Source organism: Sus scrofa, chromosome 1 (assembly GCF_054392235.1).
Source record: "Sus scrofa isolate SSC_HxYL_T2T_F1_AM1 chromosome 1, Sscrofa_HxYL_maternal_Yorkshire_Landrace_v2.0, whole genome shotgun sequence".
Taxonomy (NCBI): domain Eukaryota; kingdom Metazoa; phylum Chordata; class Mammalia; order Artiodactyla; family Suidae; genus Sus; species Sus scrofa.
Genome location: NC_139383.1, coordinates 179,452,132 through 179,470,459, shown reverse-complemented (window position 1 = coordinate 179,470,459; position 18,328 = coordinate 179,452,132). Strand labels below are relative to the sequence as shown.

At 34.3% G+C, this 18,328-nt stretch overlaps 1 protein-coding gene across 5 annotated transcripts in view; it reads right to left on the bottom strand.

Moving 5' to 3' along the window:
- The window catches only part of LRRC49 (leucine rich repeat containing 49), a 147,027-nt gene that overhangs the window by 41,663 nt on the left and 87,036 nt on the right, over positions 1 to 18,328 (bottom strand). For all 5 annotated transcript variants that reach the window (XR_014817832.1, XM_005659880.4, XM_001928481.8 and 2 more), the window contains 2 exons: positions 11,551 to 11,698; positions 396 to 479 (listed from right to left, as the gene is read on the bottom strand). Coding sequence is in view for 4 of the 5 variants with exons in the window: in XM_005659880.4 (XP_005659937.2) it covers positions 396 to 479; positions 11,551 to 11,698 (232 nt within the window). In the remaining variant the exon portion in view is untranslated. The remainder of the gene's footprint in view (positions 1 to 395; positions 480 to 11,550; positions 11,699 to 18,328) is intronic.

The window sequence follows — 18,328 nt, the reverse complement described above, 5'->3', positions numbered from 1 at the left end:
TCATTTCTTTTGAGTAAATACCTAGAAGCGGAATGACTGGAGCAAATGAATAATTTATTAACTTTAAGAGGCTGTCAAGCTGTTTTCCAAAGTGGTTGTGCTGTTTTATATTATCATAAAACGTTATATTTATTTATTTTGTATCTGTTCTTTTACTTTCTAAAGTTTTCGCATGCGTTTTAAAATGTATGTAATATTGTGTTTCAGAAGTACAGGTTTATTTACAGGTATAACTTATAAAAGTTTTAACGGTGTTTGTTTATAAAAAACACTCTACTGACAGGAATGAAAAATTTACAAATTTTGGAAACCGCTTTTCTAGCTGATTAGCTAGCTAGCTTCAGTGTGTGTGACTGTATGTGAACACATATGCATGTAGACATGAGAGAAAATACCTTAAGCAAAGACTGCTTATGACTTTCCCGCTTCTTCTCTTCCTCTTTTTTGGCTACAACCGATGCCATACGCCTTTCTTCTTCCTAAAAGAAAAAAATGTAAAAAAGTATTATTAAGTATTTAACCTTTTTTATGCTAAATATCTTTGGTTCCCCAAGTCTGATTTTCTCTGTGAGAGGAATACTAGTTGCAAATAGAAAATATGCCGTCAAAGAAAAAGTTAGTATGTTTCTATTTATTCTCTTCTTCCTTCTTAATTCTAAAAAATCCTGTGCATTCTTAACTCTGCTCCCCACTCTTAATATGAAATAAACCAAACTGATAACTAGAAAGAAAAAAGAATGAGATGAGAAAGAAGAAATAAGGAGCAGGTTTGTATAATTTTTCTCTGTACTGTAGCTCCTCATGGAGAGGCTTAACAAACTTTCTTTCATAAAAAGGATAAAAATTGTATTTCTAACAATTTTTATTTAACTTATGGTTGTAAGTCGAAGCTTTTAAAATGACCAAACTGTGAAAACTTTCAAAAACTCTCCATTGATGTTAATGTTCTCCATTAATATCTGTACTTTCATTTTGTTTTTAAGTTGATTTGGCCAGTCTAATTTCTTCCTTCTAAAAGCTATGTAAACATTACAGTTTAGAAACATTTAAAAAAATCGATCATGGGAGTTTCCACAGTGGCTCAACGGGTTAAATTAATTTTAAAAAAGCTATTTCATTATGTTTAAAAAAAAAAGAAAAAAGAAATTAAAAAATTGGTCATAATCCCAACACTCTAACTCCAATTTTATTTATTTCTTCAGGCTATTCAGTTTGAGCAAATTTTTAAATGTTGCACTCTGTATACACAATCAGGATCATGCTTTTTTCTCCCCTCAAATGTTACACAATTTTAATAAAGTAAATTATAACCAAGTAACTTTTAATTTTTATTATCAAAAGACTTGTAAGCAATTCAAAATGATGTCACCACTTGAAAAAATAATTTATTCATAAAAGATAAACTTAAAATATCATCAGAGATACAAAGCTATAAAAAAGTAACTCGGTTTATTTGAAGGAAAACTTTTTAAGAAATAAAAAAATTACAAAAACTGAAATGAAAAATTCAACAAAGGTGGGTTGAAGAGCACATTTTTACACAGCTGAAAAGAATCAGTCAACTGAAAAATAGATCAAAAGAAATTCTCCTATATGCTCTCATACCACCCTATACTGCAACATCACAGTATAACCTATTTCACTTAAATTATTTCTGGTACTATCTCTCCGCTCTCCTGCAAAAGGCTCCATGAACGTATGGACATGTCAGCTCCCCAGCACAGAGTAGATACTCAAAAAACATATATTCAAAGAAAGAATTATTGAATGTACATCTTTATATTTATGTTTAATAATTTCCTAAAACTGAAACTACTAAGTCAAATGGTACACATATTTCTAGACCTTTAGATATGTTTGTAAATTTCCCTCCCTACACATAGTACTAATTTACACTTCTATTGGAAGTTAACATTTGATTTAAAACATGGTGAGCTGCTGGCCAGATATTCTTGTATCTTACCACATCCAGGACACATCGTTAGATAGCACTTTCTGACCCTTTGAAGTTAGGTATGGTCATGTGACTTGCTTTGGCCAATGTTATATGAACAAAAGTGACATGTGTTTACTTCCAGGTAGAAGATTTCAAAGGCAATGCATGATATAGCTATTCTCTCTCTCCTCTGCTACAGAATATGCAAAGCTCCAGATAGTGGGTACTTTTAAGGCCTTGCTCCTGGAATTACAACAACACAGAGTAAAGTTCCGAGACCATATACTATGGGCAGACCAACAGTATGAGTACGAAATAATCTTCGTTGCTTTAATCCACGGAGGTTAGAGAAATTGTTACTGTAATACAATCTAGCCTACTCGGATCAGTATACACGTTATATTAGAATTAAGGAAGGCCAAGGAGGTCCATTAAAACATATTCTAGGGGGTGAGCCAGTATAAATGCTTCTGAAAACAAAGAAAGGACCTAGACTAAAGAGGTAAATTTAAAATGTACAAAGAGGGAGCTCCTGTTGTGGCTCAGCAGTAATGAACCTGACTAGCATCCGTAAGGATGCGGGTTTGATCTCTGGCTTATACATGAGTCAACAATTGAACATCAATATATTTTGCTCTTTTACAAAGTTTTTTTTTTCCTCAGTAGGTTAAGAATCCGGCATTATCATGAGCTGTGGTGTAGGTTGCAGACACAGCTCGAATCTGGCGTTGCTGTGGCTGTGGTGTAGGTTGGCAGCTGCAGCTCTGATTGGACCCCTAGCTTGGGAACTTCCATACGACCTGGGTGCGGCCCTTAAAAAAAAAACCGTACAAAGAGAACCTAGTTACAGAGTAAAAAAGGAAAGTAGAAATGTATCCATTAGAAGACTCTAATTTTAGAAATGGGGAAATGAATGTTCTGAGAAGTTTGGTAATTTGCACAAGGTCACACAACTAGTGAAAAGGTCAGGATCAGGAAAAGAAGCCATTTATGAAATATGGAGTTTGTATTTTTTATAATAAGGATATACTTACATGTGTTTTACTGAGAGAAATAAAGAGATGAGGTGAAAATTCAGTAGTAATTTGCCATACGATTTAGTTGTTTTAAAGTGAATGGAAATTTATGTGCTTTTTTGTGAATTCAATGTGTTCTTTAACAATATGGAAAATATTCTTAATGTTTAGAGGCTGAATAAGGAAATGAGGAATAACAAACTAAATAAGAATACAGAACGCTGATTCCTAGCTCCAAAAAATAGCTAGATTAATAATCATATTAAACTCTTTTGTTCAGTAAATGCTGGTTTAGTACCTATTAAGTATAATCTGTTTCAGGAAAAAAAAAAACTTTCTAAAAGAGCAAAATATATTGATGTTCAATTGTTGATTCGTATAAAATGTGAGCTAGAAACAGATTGGTTATTCAAAGAGCCAATTTAAAACAGTACTGGAACCTGTATGGATCACGCACTACACATACTTAAGAGATGATTTCATCAGATTTTCAAAAAGAATTTGAGCTTCTATTAAAGGCAGTAGGGCTTTAAAAGGAAAGCCAAACCTAGGAAAACTGGATATATGCCAAATCAATTCAAATATTGAGTGTTTTTAAAAAATTTATACATTCGATGACTATATTTCAGCCCAACCAATTATAAAGCAACTAAACTTAGAAACAAAAATAAACCTCTACTTGTAAAGATAAGCTATAAATCTGTTGGTAAGAAAGAAAAAAACTGAAAAATTCTGGCACCTTCATGATAATAGTACAATTTCTGGGACAAAAGCCATATGCTTTACGTAGCAAAAGAAACAGATCTATCTGGGCCTGAAAATATACATATACTTTTTTCCTTATTTCAGTTTGTCATGAAGCCCCAGTATGGAAATGATTTCAAATTAATTAGAAAGTATAGTGATTTAGTAGGTATTTAATAACTTAGATTATACTCTGTTAGCAGATTATTAGTGTTCTAGAACAATGCATATGTGAGAAGTTTTGCTGTGAAATAAAAAAATAGCAGTCCTAATATAGGCAGTAATTTATTATATAGAATTTAAGGAAAATTCCAATGTGGGTTTTTAATCATATACTTTATATTAGTTATAAAAGACATTGTTTTCCTTGACACTAAATATTAAATAGACATTAAAATCACAGAGTTTTTGTCTAGAAGATAATAGCCCATATTTTCCATTAAGTCATTTTTACATTTCCATTAAGTCTTTTCTACAGAGAAGATAGATCTTTCCAGGGTCCAGAGTGAAGATTAGAAGACATGTCATCTGACTTCTACTGGCCCATGGATAACAGTCATATCCTTATATGTTGGGGAGGAAGCCTGAACAGTCTAGATTTTACTACCGTAACAACTTTAAAACTTAACACTGGCTTACAATAAGAAAAGTTTATTTCTTGATGATGCAAAGAATGCTGCAACTGTTCTTCATGTAGTGGCTATGTATTCCTGGATGCTGACCTGATGGCATCTTTGACTCAATACATGCCTCCACAATGACCAGCACATGGGAGAAAAGCACAGGAAATTGCACTTTGGCTTTTAAATGCTTCTGTCTGAAAATTATATACATTACTTCTGCTCACATTTCACTGGCCAAAGCAAGTTGCAAAACCACACCTTACTCCAAGGGAAAGGGAAATAAATAGCATCTTTCCACCTGTCAAAAAGAGGAGGAGAACCAGAACACAACGGTGAGCCTTCGTAATGGCTACCACGATAGGAAACGCACTTCCATCTCAGATGGGCTACCTCTGGTGGTGGTTTTTTTTTTTTTTTTTTGGAGAGCAAATTGTAAACAAGTTCATATGAAACCAACCAAATGTGAGTTTGAAATGAAAACTTTAGACACTGTGTCCATTTCAGAACTGTGAGAATAGCACTAAAGTCACAAAATACTGCCTTGGAAACAAAAACTTCTGGTGAGCAGAATTCTCTATACAACAGTCCTTGTTCTAGCCCTCAAAATGTGTCTGGTCTCTCCCTCTTTGGACAGTTGTAAAAATATTTGAAGAAAACTGTAATATCTTCCTCTGTAATATCTTCTCCTCTGTCAGTGAATTGTGTCAGGCTCTCTGGAAATACTCCAGTTTGCTCTCACCTCTCTAAAACTGACAATCCAGATGTAATTTGACCATTAAAGAAAAGGAGGATCAACTATACTTGTATAAAATTTTTAAGGGTCCCCCCCCAAAAAAAAGAAAAAAGGGGGACCATTGTCCATTTTCCCAAACTCTCTATTTCTATAAATGAATAGTTTTAAACTATATTAACTTCTAAAAATCATACCTCAATATGAATTTATCAATTCCAATGCATGTCTTTGTTACATATGCTGAGTCTCATTTCCCCAAACCCTGTATTTGGCTGAGAATTGTTATGCTTCTTGTATTGAAGTCCAGAATTTTCAACTTATATATTTTTTAATCTTGCTAAATTCTGCTTATTTTTGTAGACTAGAAGTCAGCAAACTTTTTCTGTAAAGGGCCAAATAGTAAATATTTTAAGCTTTGTGATCCATATAAAATCTCTATCACATACTCTTTTCTTTCCTCACAATGTTTCACAAATATAAAAACCATTCTCAGCTTGAGAGCAGTGAACAAATAACAACAACCCAGGTTGTGGGATAGATTTAGTCCATAGGCTGTAGTTTGCCAAACCTTGTTCTAGATTACTGAGCTACTTTTGCATTCTGATTTGATTAACCAATATATTAGGATCTCTAACATCTTCAGTTTGTTATTTATATATTTTACCAGAATAATATAAATGTCTCGACTAGTCAACATTTAAAAATGTTGAACAGAATAAGCCCAAGAAAAAAGCCTCATGGCATGCCAGTACAGATCTCTCTACAGGCTGGCATTAATCCATTTCTTTCTGTTCTGTAGGTATGCTTAAATCACAAATCTATACAACTGACTAAATGCACTATCATAAAACACTTTGTCAAGTGCTTTGGCTTAAGTACCAAAACACTTTCTCCCTATAGCACTCCTCTGAGAGGGTCTATTTATAATATATATATAAAATAATAACAATATTGTCTGGCACAAATTATTTTTAGTGAACTAATGCTGCCTCCTAGTGATCAATTCCTTAAGTACTCACAATCTATCTTAATCTAATTTAATAATCTTTCATAATCTACATTCAAGTTTGTCACAATTTCTGAAATTCATATTCTTTATTTCCATGATAAAACACAATTTAGTCCATCTTACCTTTCAGCTACTCTACTACTCTCTACTGTTTCCCAAATATAATTTTCAAAAGCCTAAGCAATTTACTCACTACATTTACTCATTACTCTGGATCAAACATTAGTAAATTCTAGAACAAAGGCCAAATCCAGTATGATACCTGCTTTTGTAAATAAAGCATTATTGGAATAGAGCCATGCTCATTCATTTGAATTGTCCATGCCCTGCTTTCACATTATAATGAAGGAGCTGAATAGTTTTCAACAGATACTGTATAGCCCTCAAAGCCTAAAATATTTACTATCAGGCCCTTTATAGGTAAAGCCTGCCAGCCTCTGCTCTAAATGAGTCTAGATGTCTGGATTCAGACTTTTTATTCACCTATCCTAAGCTTTACTTTCATTTTATTAATATTCGCTTACACTCTTTACTAACTAAATGCCATTCTTCCTAACAGAGGTAACAAAAGCAAAATAGTAATTGAGGCCAACAACTCACATTATCTTTTGACATCACATTATCTCTTGCCATGCCTCTGGATCAGACCCTCAGAAGCTCTTACCCTGATTAATCGCCCTGCTTCTCATTTTATCACCTACCCTGTCCTCCCCAATTCATCCTCAGGGCTGATACTCAGAAAGACAACCTTTTAAATACACAAATCCAATTTAAGTATCTTAAACTCTTCAAGGGTTTCCTATTATGTTCAAGACAAAAATCTAAACTCTTTCCTATGGCATAAAATACCCTTTCTGACCCAGCTCTTGCCAGTCATACATCCTTTTGCTCCTACTCCTCTTCTGCATGTACACTCAGTGGTCAGCCACGTTGAATTAGTTGCTATGTTCTCAAACTCCTCTGCATTTTGCATGCCTTCTCTCTCTCTGGAACACTTTCTACTGATACATCCTCCTTCTTCTTTGCCCCTCTTCAAGACTCAAGTCAAGTATTTTCTCCTTTGGAACTTTTCCTTTTTCTCCAGTAAACACAGGAGGGCTTTGCTTTTTGATAATCATCATTCAGTGTGTGTGTGTGTGTGTGTGTGTGTGTGTGTGTGTGTGTGTAAACACTAAACACATACATAGCTATCAATTTTATCTAACTATCGTGTCATTTTGCATTATAATCTGGCTGCATGCTTGCCTCTGTTTTTGACTATAAGTAACTTGAGGGTATGAATTATTATTCCTATCTTTTCATCTCTAGGGTCTAATACATACAGAAACTTTTCAGTTCGATGTGCCAAAGAATGTCTCAAGAATTTTCTCATGGTGTCTCTAGGTCAAAAGAGATAATGTTACAGCTCTGTTTACTATGTAATTAGTAAACAATTTAATAAGTATTCATGTTCTACTAACAGTGTAGCCATTTGAAACAATAATATATGTAATATAAAGAAAAAAATACCATTCAACATAGCCACGATCACTTATTAATGAAATGTGTGTAACTGTAGGGGATTACACAACTTCTCAAACATTAGAATTAGATTGGACACTGCCACCATCATTTCCTGCTCCATACTGACTTGGGTGTGGTATTTGTTTTAAACACAATAACCACTGAAAGCTCAGCTTTGCCAGGATATAATGCCATAGAGGAAATACACTGTCACTTAATAATGAAATGGTAAACTGCCTTAAGCTAGTAATTTTCTATGTCTTACAGGTATTAAATGTCACTGTGTTTTGTTTGAAAAATACAAATATTCCATAGTGCCCCTGAGAGTTCACTGCAGTATCCCTGGCACCAAGTTTGGGGAACCATAGCCCCAGTGCACAAAAGTTCATTAAATATTTGAGTAATACACCCCAGCTAGAATGTTCATATAGTAAGTTACACACAATTTAATCAAGATATTATCTTTAAAGAGAAAAAATAGTTACAGAACCAGTATCAGCAAATTTTTCCAGCCAGATGGTAAAACTTTAGAGTCATAGGCCATAGAGTTTCTTTAGCAACTACTCAATTCTGCCATTGTAGCATCAAAGCAGATATAGATAATGCATACATGAATTGACATGGCTATGTTCCAATATAACTTTATTTATAAAAACAGCTGGCCCACTCATGGGCTATTGTCTGGCAACACTGTTAATTAATAAGAAGTCTTTTAAAAGGTGCATTCTTTCCAAATCAAATAACTAAAAAGGTATAAACAAAAGGTGAGACAAAATACCAAGAGTCCATACTGATATGAATAAGTTAATAAATTGAATTTTTTATGAGGAATGGGATTACAAAAGTGTGATATTGTGGTTTATTATAAGAAATAAGTATTTGGTTTTCGTCCCAGTTTCTCCTTCACAGCTCCCCAAACCCTAGGAATTACCTAAGTGTCCAGAGTGGTAAAGGTATCTTTTGTTTTGTTAATGAGGTGACTTTTGGATCTCACCTAAGGATAAAGGCTGGTTGCCAGGAGAACAAACCAGGCAATTAAAGGGTTGGAACTTTCCATCCCACTCCTAGACCTCCAGAGGGAAGAGGAGCTGGAGGTTGAATCAATTGTCAATGGCCAATGATATAATCAATTGAGACTATGTAATGAAGCCTCCATAAAAATTCCACAAGGACAGAGTTTGGGAGGCTGGGGCTGGTGAAACCTGGAGATTTGGGGAGAGTGGCATGCTCAGAGAGAACATGGAAGCTCCGTGCTCCTTCCCACATACCTTGCCCTGTGCATCTCTTCCATCTGGCTGTTCATGAGTTATATCCTTTTACAATAAACTGGTGACCTAGTAAGTAAGTAAAATGTTTCTTTTTAGTTCTGTGAGTTCTTCAAACCCAAGGAAAGGGGCTTGTAGGAATATCTGATTTATAGCCAGTGGATAAGAAGTATAGCTAACAACTTGGACTTGTTACCTGTACCTGAAGGGGGGACAGCATGTCTTAATAGGACTGAGGCCTCAATCTGTAGAATCTGATGCTACCTCTGAGTAGATAGTGTCATGATTGAATTGAATTTTTGGACACTGGGCTAGTGTTCTGAGAATTGCTTTTGGAGGTGTGGGGTACCCTGCCTCCATGTTGGAGTCTGAGAATACCAGAAGAAAAGGGAATGAAAGTAACTTCACATGTTGAAGCCTGGCAGATACCACCTTAAAGTGAACAATATCAATAAAGAGGTAAAGACAAATTACATGTCACTTGACAGGATTCAATGAGAAGAATGCAAAATCACTTCTGTGATATATATACCAAAAATCTGTAAAAATTAATCATCAGCAAACACCAATAAAACCTGAATTGAGGGTCATCTACAAAATAACTGACCTTATAATCTTCACAAATGTCAAAGTCATGAAAATCAAGGAAAAACTGAGGAACTGTTCCGTAAAAATGGTGAAAATAGAAACATGACAACAAAAATGCACCTCTATGCAATGTATCATTCCAAAGTGAATCATTTTGCTTCACAGAACATTATTAGTATAATTGGTATAATTTGAATGTGGTATTATAATTAGACACTAGCAATTTTGCAATGTTCATTTCCTGATTTTGTGGGTTATACTCTGTTTACATGGGAGACTGTCTTTGCTTGCAAGAAATACACACTAAAGTATTTAAGGTGGTTGGGGAATGGAGTCAACAGCTTACTCTGAAATGGTCAAGAAAAAAAAAGTTCTTTGTACTGTACCTACAGCTTTCCTCTAACTTTGAGATTATTTTCATTAATTTTTTTTAACATTTCTAAAATTAAATGGTAGAAGAGCAGATGTGCAAGGATTGCTGCTCTGTTTTAGCAAAACAGCTGGCTCTGCTCTTATCCAAGGTGATTTTCCTCATTTCCTTACCAAGCAAACTCATCCTAGGGAATGTACAAGCATAATGATTATAGGCAGTATCATTCTTCTTTATTAAAGGCATGGAAGTAGATATATTTTACTCAACCAACAAATTTTTATTAAACATTACTACATCCTCAGCATTGTGTGAGATAAGAGAATAATCACTGTGTGAGGTAAGAGCATTATGTGAGATAAAAAGGAAATAAACATGTATAAAACACCTGCATGTATCAGACAAGGAAGAAGAATGGCTTCTGCCCTCAAGGACGATATACATTAGTTGAGTAGACAAGATTGACATATAAATTCACTATGAGAAACATAATATATAATTAAGCACTAATTTATTTAAATGAGTTAGCTTCATTTCTCACCCTGTTCATTGCAACCTCATCAGAAAGAGCAATGAGAAGGCTCAAAGATGCTTAATTAAGAAAGACATGGAGACAAGGGTAAGAGTACAAAACAGAGTTGACAGTGCAGATCAAACTGAGAGGACAAAGGACTTTATCTCCATACCAGAACAAAAAAGAGGTAGAACCCCAGAAGACTCCCAGTATTCATAGATTCATCAACACTTTGCCTATCTGTTAACCACCTTAGATGTCCATAATATTGCTGAGGTAATCATGTGAACGGCACACATTGTGAAACTAGTGTACAGGCAATGAGTCCAGTGGCAACTAAATAAACCTAGCTGATCACTCAGAATCCCATCAAAATTAGTACAGCCTAGAAGTAAGAAAATATGTGGAGGTTTAGTATAATTTTCTAGGTCAGAGATTATCAAATTGAGATCATTAACAGATATTTTCTGAGACAATAAAATAATCAAATGAATTTGGATACAATGAAACAAATTAAGGCAAGGTTCTTTATTTCAGAATGTCTTAGAGTCTAAAATATGCTAATGTGCATTTCATACCTAAGAGGAAGGGTACTGCATGCAGGATTTCACTTAGAGCAGGAGCCATTACCAAAACATCTAAGTATAGAAAATTTGTACAACAGAGATAGAATAAATAAAGACATAGCTACTTTGAGAGGTAGAGCATTAATAATAATAATAATAATAACAATAGCTTCCTACTATGATTCCTGGGAGCCTCACACTGTTCCAAGGTTTAGTTCTTAATTTTATCTTGACATCCTTATGACATAATATATTTATGATCCCCATTTTACTTTGAGGAAAATTAAATAGAAAGGTTAACTAAATTGCCAAATGTCATATGGCTAGAAAATGATCAAGCCAGGATTCAGACTCAAGCAGTCTGGCTCCAGGGCCCATGCTCTTAACTATTAAACTATGTACCTTATCAACAAAATTCTTACTCATCTACTCCAAAGTAAGTTATTAGTTGACTATTAAGCAAGAATGAAAAACAAGTATGATGATTAATTTAAATATTAGTCTAGGAATTTAAAAAGTTCTATTCAATGAAATTGGGAATAGGGGACAGGAAGTAAAAATGTGTCATAATTATGGAATATCTGGTCATGATACTCTATTAAAATTAATAAGCACTTTGAACAATTTCCTAAATCCACACTAAGAAAAACAATATGGTCAGCACTTTTTGGAAAAGTTCTCACCGTGATCCTCTTCATATCTAGCTGGCGTAGCTGCATCATATTCTGAAGGATAGTGTGCTTGTACCATGACTCTTGAGCTATTGGATTGCCATCAAAAGTGATGTCTGAGAGAGAAGTAGACTCAGCAAGGCAGCAAACACTCTCAAAACTGCAGGAGAGAAAGAAACTACCATATTACTGTGAGACCAACTAAATAGTAATTTATTAAAAACATTATTTTTTTTAGAATAGCTTTATATTTACAGTAAAACCGAGAAAATAGCAGAGTTCCCATATGCCCTGCATCATTTCCCCTATTATTAACATCATGTATCAGTATAACACATTTTTATAATTAATGACCTAATATCAATACATCCTTACTAACTCAAATCCATGTTTTATCCAGATTTACTTAGTTTTTACCTAACGTCCTTTTTCTGTTCCATGAACCCATCCAGCATATCACATTACATTTAGTTGTCATGTCGCCTTAGGCTCCTCTTGGCTGTGACATCTTCTTAGTTTCCTTTGTTTTTGAAAACCTTGACAATTTTGAGGAATACTGATCAGTTATTCTGTAGGCTTCTCCTCTACTGGAATTTGATTTTTTTCATGATTAGATTAGGGTTACAATACCGACTATTAATTAACATGACTTATCACTTGATGTTGACCTTAATCACCTGACAGAAGTAGTGTTTTTTAGGTCTCTCCAATGTAAAGTTACTCTTTTCTCCTCCTCTTCTCATACTGAATTCTTTGGAAGGCAGTCAGTATTTGTAGCCCACATACTTAGGGAATGGGAAGTTTAGTTTCTCCTTGCTGCGGGCAGAGAATTAATTGGAATTCTTCCCAAGAAGCTGTATTTCTTCCCTGTTTATTTATTTACATCACTTTCAATGCATGGATATTTCATTTCATTCTTTGGGTTATAATTCAGTACTACTTAATTAATTTTATTGTTCAAATTGTTCCATCTTTGGCTGTTGGAAACTCTGGTCCCCACCATCTCTCATCCATTTAGTTAATTATTCACTTTCAGAATATAAGTATAGTGGTATCAGAATTTTCAATTTGAACCCCCATGGAAACTAACTTTATTAACTAAAGCACAATGATTATGTGTAATTTCTTTTGCATCTAGACTTACAGACTCATTTCCAAAGTTACTTAGGTCACCACCTTCTCCTTCTACTCTTCTTCACTCACACCGTCAGGAATGTTGCTCTATATAACTGAAATACAGTTAGATTTTCCTGTCATTGTCTGTATTTATTCCTTGCTGGGATCTTCCAACATCCTAAATTATTTTTTAATACTCATACATTAAGATTCACTCTTTGTGCTGTAAAAGTCTGTGGGTTTTGACAAATGCACAATGTCATGAATGCACCAAGAAAGTATCAAACAGAAGAGTTTCATAGCCCTAAAAAGTCCCCTATTTAACCCTCCTCCTAACTCCCTGAAGGTCTGGCGACCACTGATTTTTTTCTGTCTATATAGTTTTGCCTTTTCCAGAGTGTCATATAGTTGGTCTCATATCATTTGTAACCTTTTCAGACTGACTTCTTTCTTTTTTTTTTAAATTTAATTTTTTTTCCCCGTTGTACAGCATGGGGATCAAGTTATTCTTACATGCATACATTTTTTCCCCCACCCTTTGTTCTGTTGCAACATGATTACCTAGACATAGTTCTCAATGCTATTCAGCAGGATCTCCTTGTAAATCTATTCTAAGTTGTATCTGACAACCCCAAGCTCCTGATCCCTCCCACTCCCTCCCTCTCCTGTCGGGCAGCCACAAGTCTCTTCTCCAAGTCCATGATTTTCTTTTCTGAGGAGATGTTCATTTGTGCTGGATATTAGATTCCAGTTATAAGTGATATCATATGGTATTTGTCTTTGTCTTTCTGACTCATTTCACTCAGTATGAGATTCTCTAGTTCCATCCATGTTGCTGCAAATGGCATCATGGCATTCTTTTTTATGGCTGAGTAGTATTCCATTGTGTATATATACCACCTCTTCCAAATCCAATCATCTGTCGATGGACATTTGGGTTGTTTCCATGTCCTGGCTATTGTGAATAGTGCTGCAATGAACATGCGGGTGCATGTGTCTGTTTTAAGTAGAGGTTTGTCCAGATATATGCCCAAGAGTGGGATTATGGGGTCATATGGAAGTTCATATGTATGGATTTCTAAGGTATCTCCACTATGATTCTCCATAGTGGCTGTACCAGTTGACATTCCCACCAGCAGTGCAGGAGGGTTCCCTTTCTCCACAGCCCCTCCAGCACTTGTTATCTGTGGATTTATTAATGATGGCCATTCTGACTGGTGTGAGGTGGTATCTCATGGTAGTTGATTTGCATTTCTCTAATAATCAGCGATGTTGAGCATTTTCTCATGTGTTTGCTGGCCATCTGTATATCTTCCTTGAGAACAGAGACTGACTTTCAATCAGCAGTATGCATTTAAGGTTTATCCATATCTTTTGTAGCTTCACAGCTTCTATTTTTTAAAAAAAAAATCACTGAGTTATAATATTACATTGTCCGGATGTACCACTGTTTATTCACCTATCAAAGACATATTGGCTGCTTCCAGTTTTTAATGATTATGAATAAAGCTGCTATACATACTTATCTGCAGGTTTTTGTGTGGATGTAAATTTTCATCTCAATTGAGTAAATACTTAAGAGTACAATTGCTGGATTGTATTTTAAGACTCTGTTTTTTAGCTTTCTAAGAAACTTCCAAATCATCTTCCAAAGTGACTGTACTATCTTGCATTCCTACTGGCACTACATTCTTACCAGCATTTGATATTTGTCAGGCTTTTTTTTTTTTTTTTCTTTTTTAGCCATTCCAATAGGTGTTAGTGGTCTCACTATTTTGATATGCAATTCCCTAATGACAAGGATGTTGAGCATCTTTCTACGTGTATATTTGTTATCTATATATCTTCTTCACATTTTCAGCTCTTGTGCCCATTTTTTAATTGGGTTCTTTGTTTCCTTACTGTTGAGTTTTAAGAGGTTTCTTTTTCTTTTGTTGTATATCATGAATACATATTCTATCAGATATATGATTTGTAAACATTTCTCCCAGTCTGACTTGTCTTCTCATTTTCTTAATAGTGTCTTTCACAGGGATGAAGTTTTTTATTTTAATTATATCCAATGTATCAATTTTCTCTTTCATGGATCATGCTTTTGGTGTTGTATCTAAAAACTCATTGCCAAAGCCAAGGTTGCCTAGACTTTTAAGTTTTCTCCTAGAAGTTCTATAGTTTCATGTCTTATATTTAGGTATGATCCATTTTTATGTAGGTCTATTTTTGGACCTTCTATTATTTTCCATTGATATATGTGTCCATTCTTTCACCAGTACCATGCTGTCAGGATTACTGTGCCTTTATAGTAAGTCTTGATATAGGTTAGTGTGAGTCCTCCAACTTTGTAGTCCTTCAGTATTGTATTGCTATTCTAGGTCTTAGCTTTTCCATATAAACTTTAGGATCCATTTGTCCATATTTACTTGCTGGGATTATGATCATAACTTTCATTTTTTTATTGAGGTACAGGGATATACAACAATGAATTAATTTCAAGTATACATGATTCAATATTTGCATATATTGCAAAATGGTTAATATGATAAGTCTAGTTAATGTCCATCACCATACATGTTACAGTTACAAAATATTTTTTCTTGTGATGAGAACTTTTAAGATCTATTATTTTAGCAATCTTCAAATATGCAATACAGTATTATTAACCACAGTCAACATACTGTACATTACATCTCCATGACTTCTTTATTTTATAACCAGAAATCTCTACCTTTTGACTCCCTCCACCCATTTCACCCACCCTCCACCCTCTGCCTCTGGCAACCATCGATCTGCTTTCTGTATATATGAGACTGGCATTTTTTACATATCTATATATTTCACATGTATGTGACATCATAGAGTATTGTCGTCCTCTGACTTATTTCGCTTAGCATAATGCCCTCAAGGTCCGTTCATGCCATTTCAAATGGCAAGATTTCATTCTTTCTTATGGCTGAACAATATTCCATTTTGACTAAGTGTGTGTGTGTGTGTGTGTGTGTGTGTGTGCACGCGCACACGTATCACATTTTCTTTACCCATTTATCCATCAGTGGTAACTTAGGTTGTTTCAATATCTTGGCTACTGTAAATAATGTTGTGATGAACATGAGGGAGTCTATATATTTTCAAGTTAGTGTTTTCCTTTTCTCCAGATAAATACCTAGAAGAGGAATTGCTGGATCGTGTTGTTCTATTTTTAATTTTTTGAGGACTTCCATTTTATAAAGAAGGGAATAATCACTTTTCTAAGCAATACTCCAGAGCAGGGTGGTAAAACTCATTTATATTAGAATAATTCCCATTCAGTGATATTCAAATAACTAATGTAAACAGGTCTAAAAGTATTTTAGAACTACTTAACTTATTTAGGAACTATAGTAAATACCTCTACTCTCTGTGTTAAGAAAAGCTAGAGGATATAGACTATTTATGGTATAGAGATAATCTATATACTTGACAATTAAGATTGAGAAATAAAGGCAAACTTTATTTCTATAGCTGAAATAAAGTTCATTATGGTTTTTGTTGTCATATTTAAATATTTCTTCTATGCTTTCCTCTCATTCAAGGTAGATATACTCTGCTATCAATTATTTTACCTCAGAGCTTATCTTTACCAATCTAAAAGGTAAATTTCATCATTCATATTCACATTATATTTTTGAGACATGTTTAGAGAATTAGGGAAGATAGTTTTCAAAAGGCTAGTATATGCAAATGAAAATGAGAGTTCATGAATTTAGACAATAATCACTGAGTATAAATAAACTTAAACAAAGATTGTAATTTTTCTGACCTAGAATTGATAAAATTCTCTTTTCATCAATATAAAATATCCTAAAACAGTTTCTCATGTTTGAGATGAATGTCTGAAAAATTCTTATCTCGTTCCCTCATAGTTGTTTACATAAAGCTAGAATCAAATAAAATGCTCTGATAATTTTAAAACTGAAACACAAGGCAAACTTTTACTTATTTCACTATTAAGTGAACTAATGCATCACTTTCCCTTCATAAATCTGCTTCTCCATGTATATTTTGTAATTGATAAATGATGTCATCAGCAAGTCAGTTGCCACTGTGAGCCAATCTCCTACTTAGAAACTGATGACTGAGAATGGGAACTGTGAAGGGTCATCGAGTGATTTTAAGCAAGCAGAGAAGGTGGCTAATGTGATTGGAATAATCAGAACTTAGTAACATTACAGAAGGTAAAAGAAATAAAAGTGAAAAACCAGTTACAGTAGATTGTAGTAAGTAACAGAGGTTAAAAAAAATTAAAAAATTGTAGTAAGTAACAGAGGTTAAAAAAAATCAAATTAAGGTAGTAGCCATGTAAAGAGGAGTAAAGAGGAAAAATAAGTTCTACAGAAATTCAGAGTGTAGTATGAATAGAAATTAGTAACCATTTGGACGTGAGGAAGAGAAGAATCTAGAATAACATTCAGCTCTCTCTCTTGGGGTTAGATGACTGAGGTGGTAGTTTCAAGGATGTATATACTTTGTTGAGGTTTATTAAACTATACACTTAAAATGGGTGAATTTACTACATGTAATATATCTAAATAAATTTATTTACAAAGAAATTTAAAGTACTAAAAAGTACATGTCCAACGGATCACCTTGTCACCTATCAGTTCTCCCTAATCAGGAACACTATGCTACACTGGGGCCCAATGGCTATTAGGACATGTTTCAAAAGGGCTTTCATAAGTTTTCCTCCAACTACCACAGGATGGGACAACTAATTTCAACCTTAATATATTATTAACTAACAAGAAGAACAGGGGCAAGAGAGCTCTTTTATGTTGAAGAGTATTTTTCTTTAATGGCCCAGCTTATCCAAACAGAATTAAACTGTAAGCTATGACCTGATATGACCACTATGACCTGATATCTGTCACTAAGTAAGTAGATACACTGAAAAGTGAAATTTATATGTCTAGAAGCACAGAGAAGCTGGAAAACCTTTCGTTGTAGCAATATTCTAATTTTATTGTATTTTCTATTTATTTACAAGCTGAACTGAAGATAGTCTATGATTTATTTCTTACTGCAGGTACAATTTTAACCTAAAATGAATGTAACTGTTCCAGCTCTACCTCTTAAGTATTCCTCTGGAGGTTGGATTTAGTCTAAAAATTTCTAAATGGGTGGTGTTAAACACAAAACAGCATCTTCACTGAATTCAAATACCATAAAGTATGTTAGTGAATACAGAAGAAAGCAGTATGCCCAGTGAATTTAGCTATCATGAAGCACTTCAGAGATCTAGAAGACCTCTTGATGCCCATCTGGTTTATGTGTGTAATTCAAGCACAACCAAAAAGAGGCACCAGGACTGGGAAAATCATTGCAACCCTTAGCAGGTACTTTCCTTAGCAATCCTTCCCAGGTACTTTCCTGGCAATCCTTCTCAGATCAGCAGCTAGCACTGACACCCAGACTGAAGTCTTTGTGCTTTAAATAGTTTTATTAAAGTAAAAATAGATCCATATGTGATCTGGAAGATTCCTCACCAAATTTCATTTCCATCTGCAAGTCATTTGACCAATAAACATGCCAGACATTCCTAGAAACTCACTGACAAAGTGTATATGATTTTAAAGACATTCTCTATTCAAATAAAACAAGACTCCTTAAGTACAAATACAGGCTAATGAAGGGTTATATC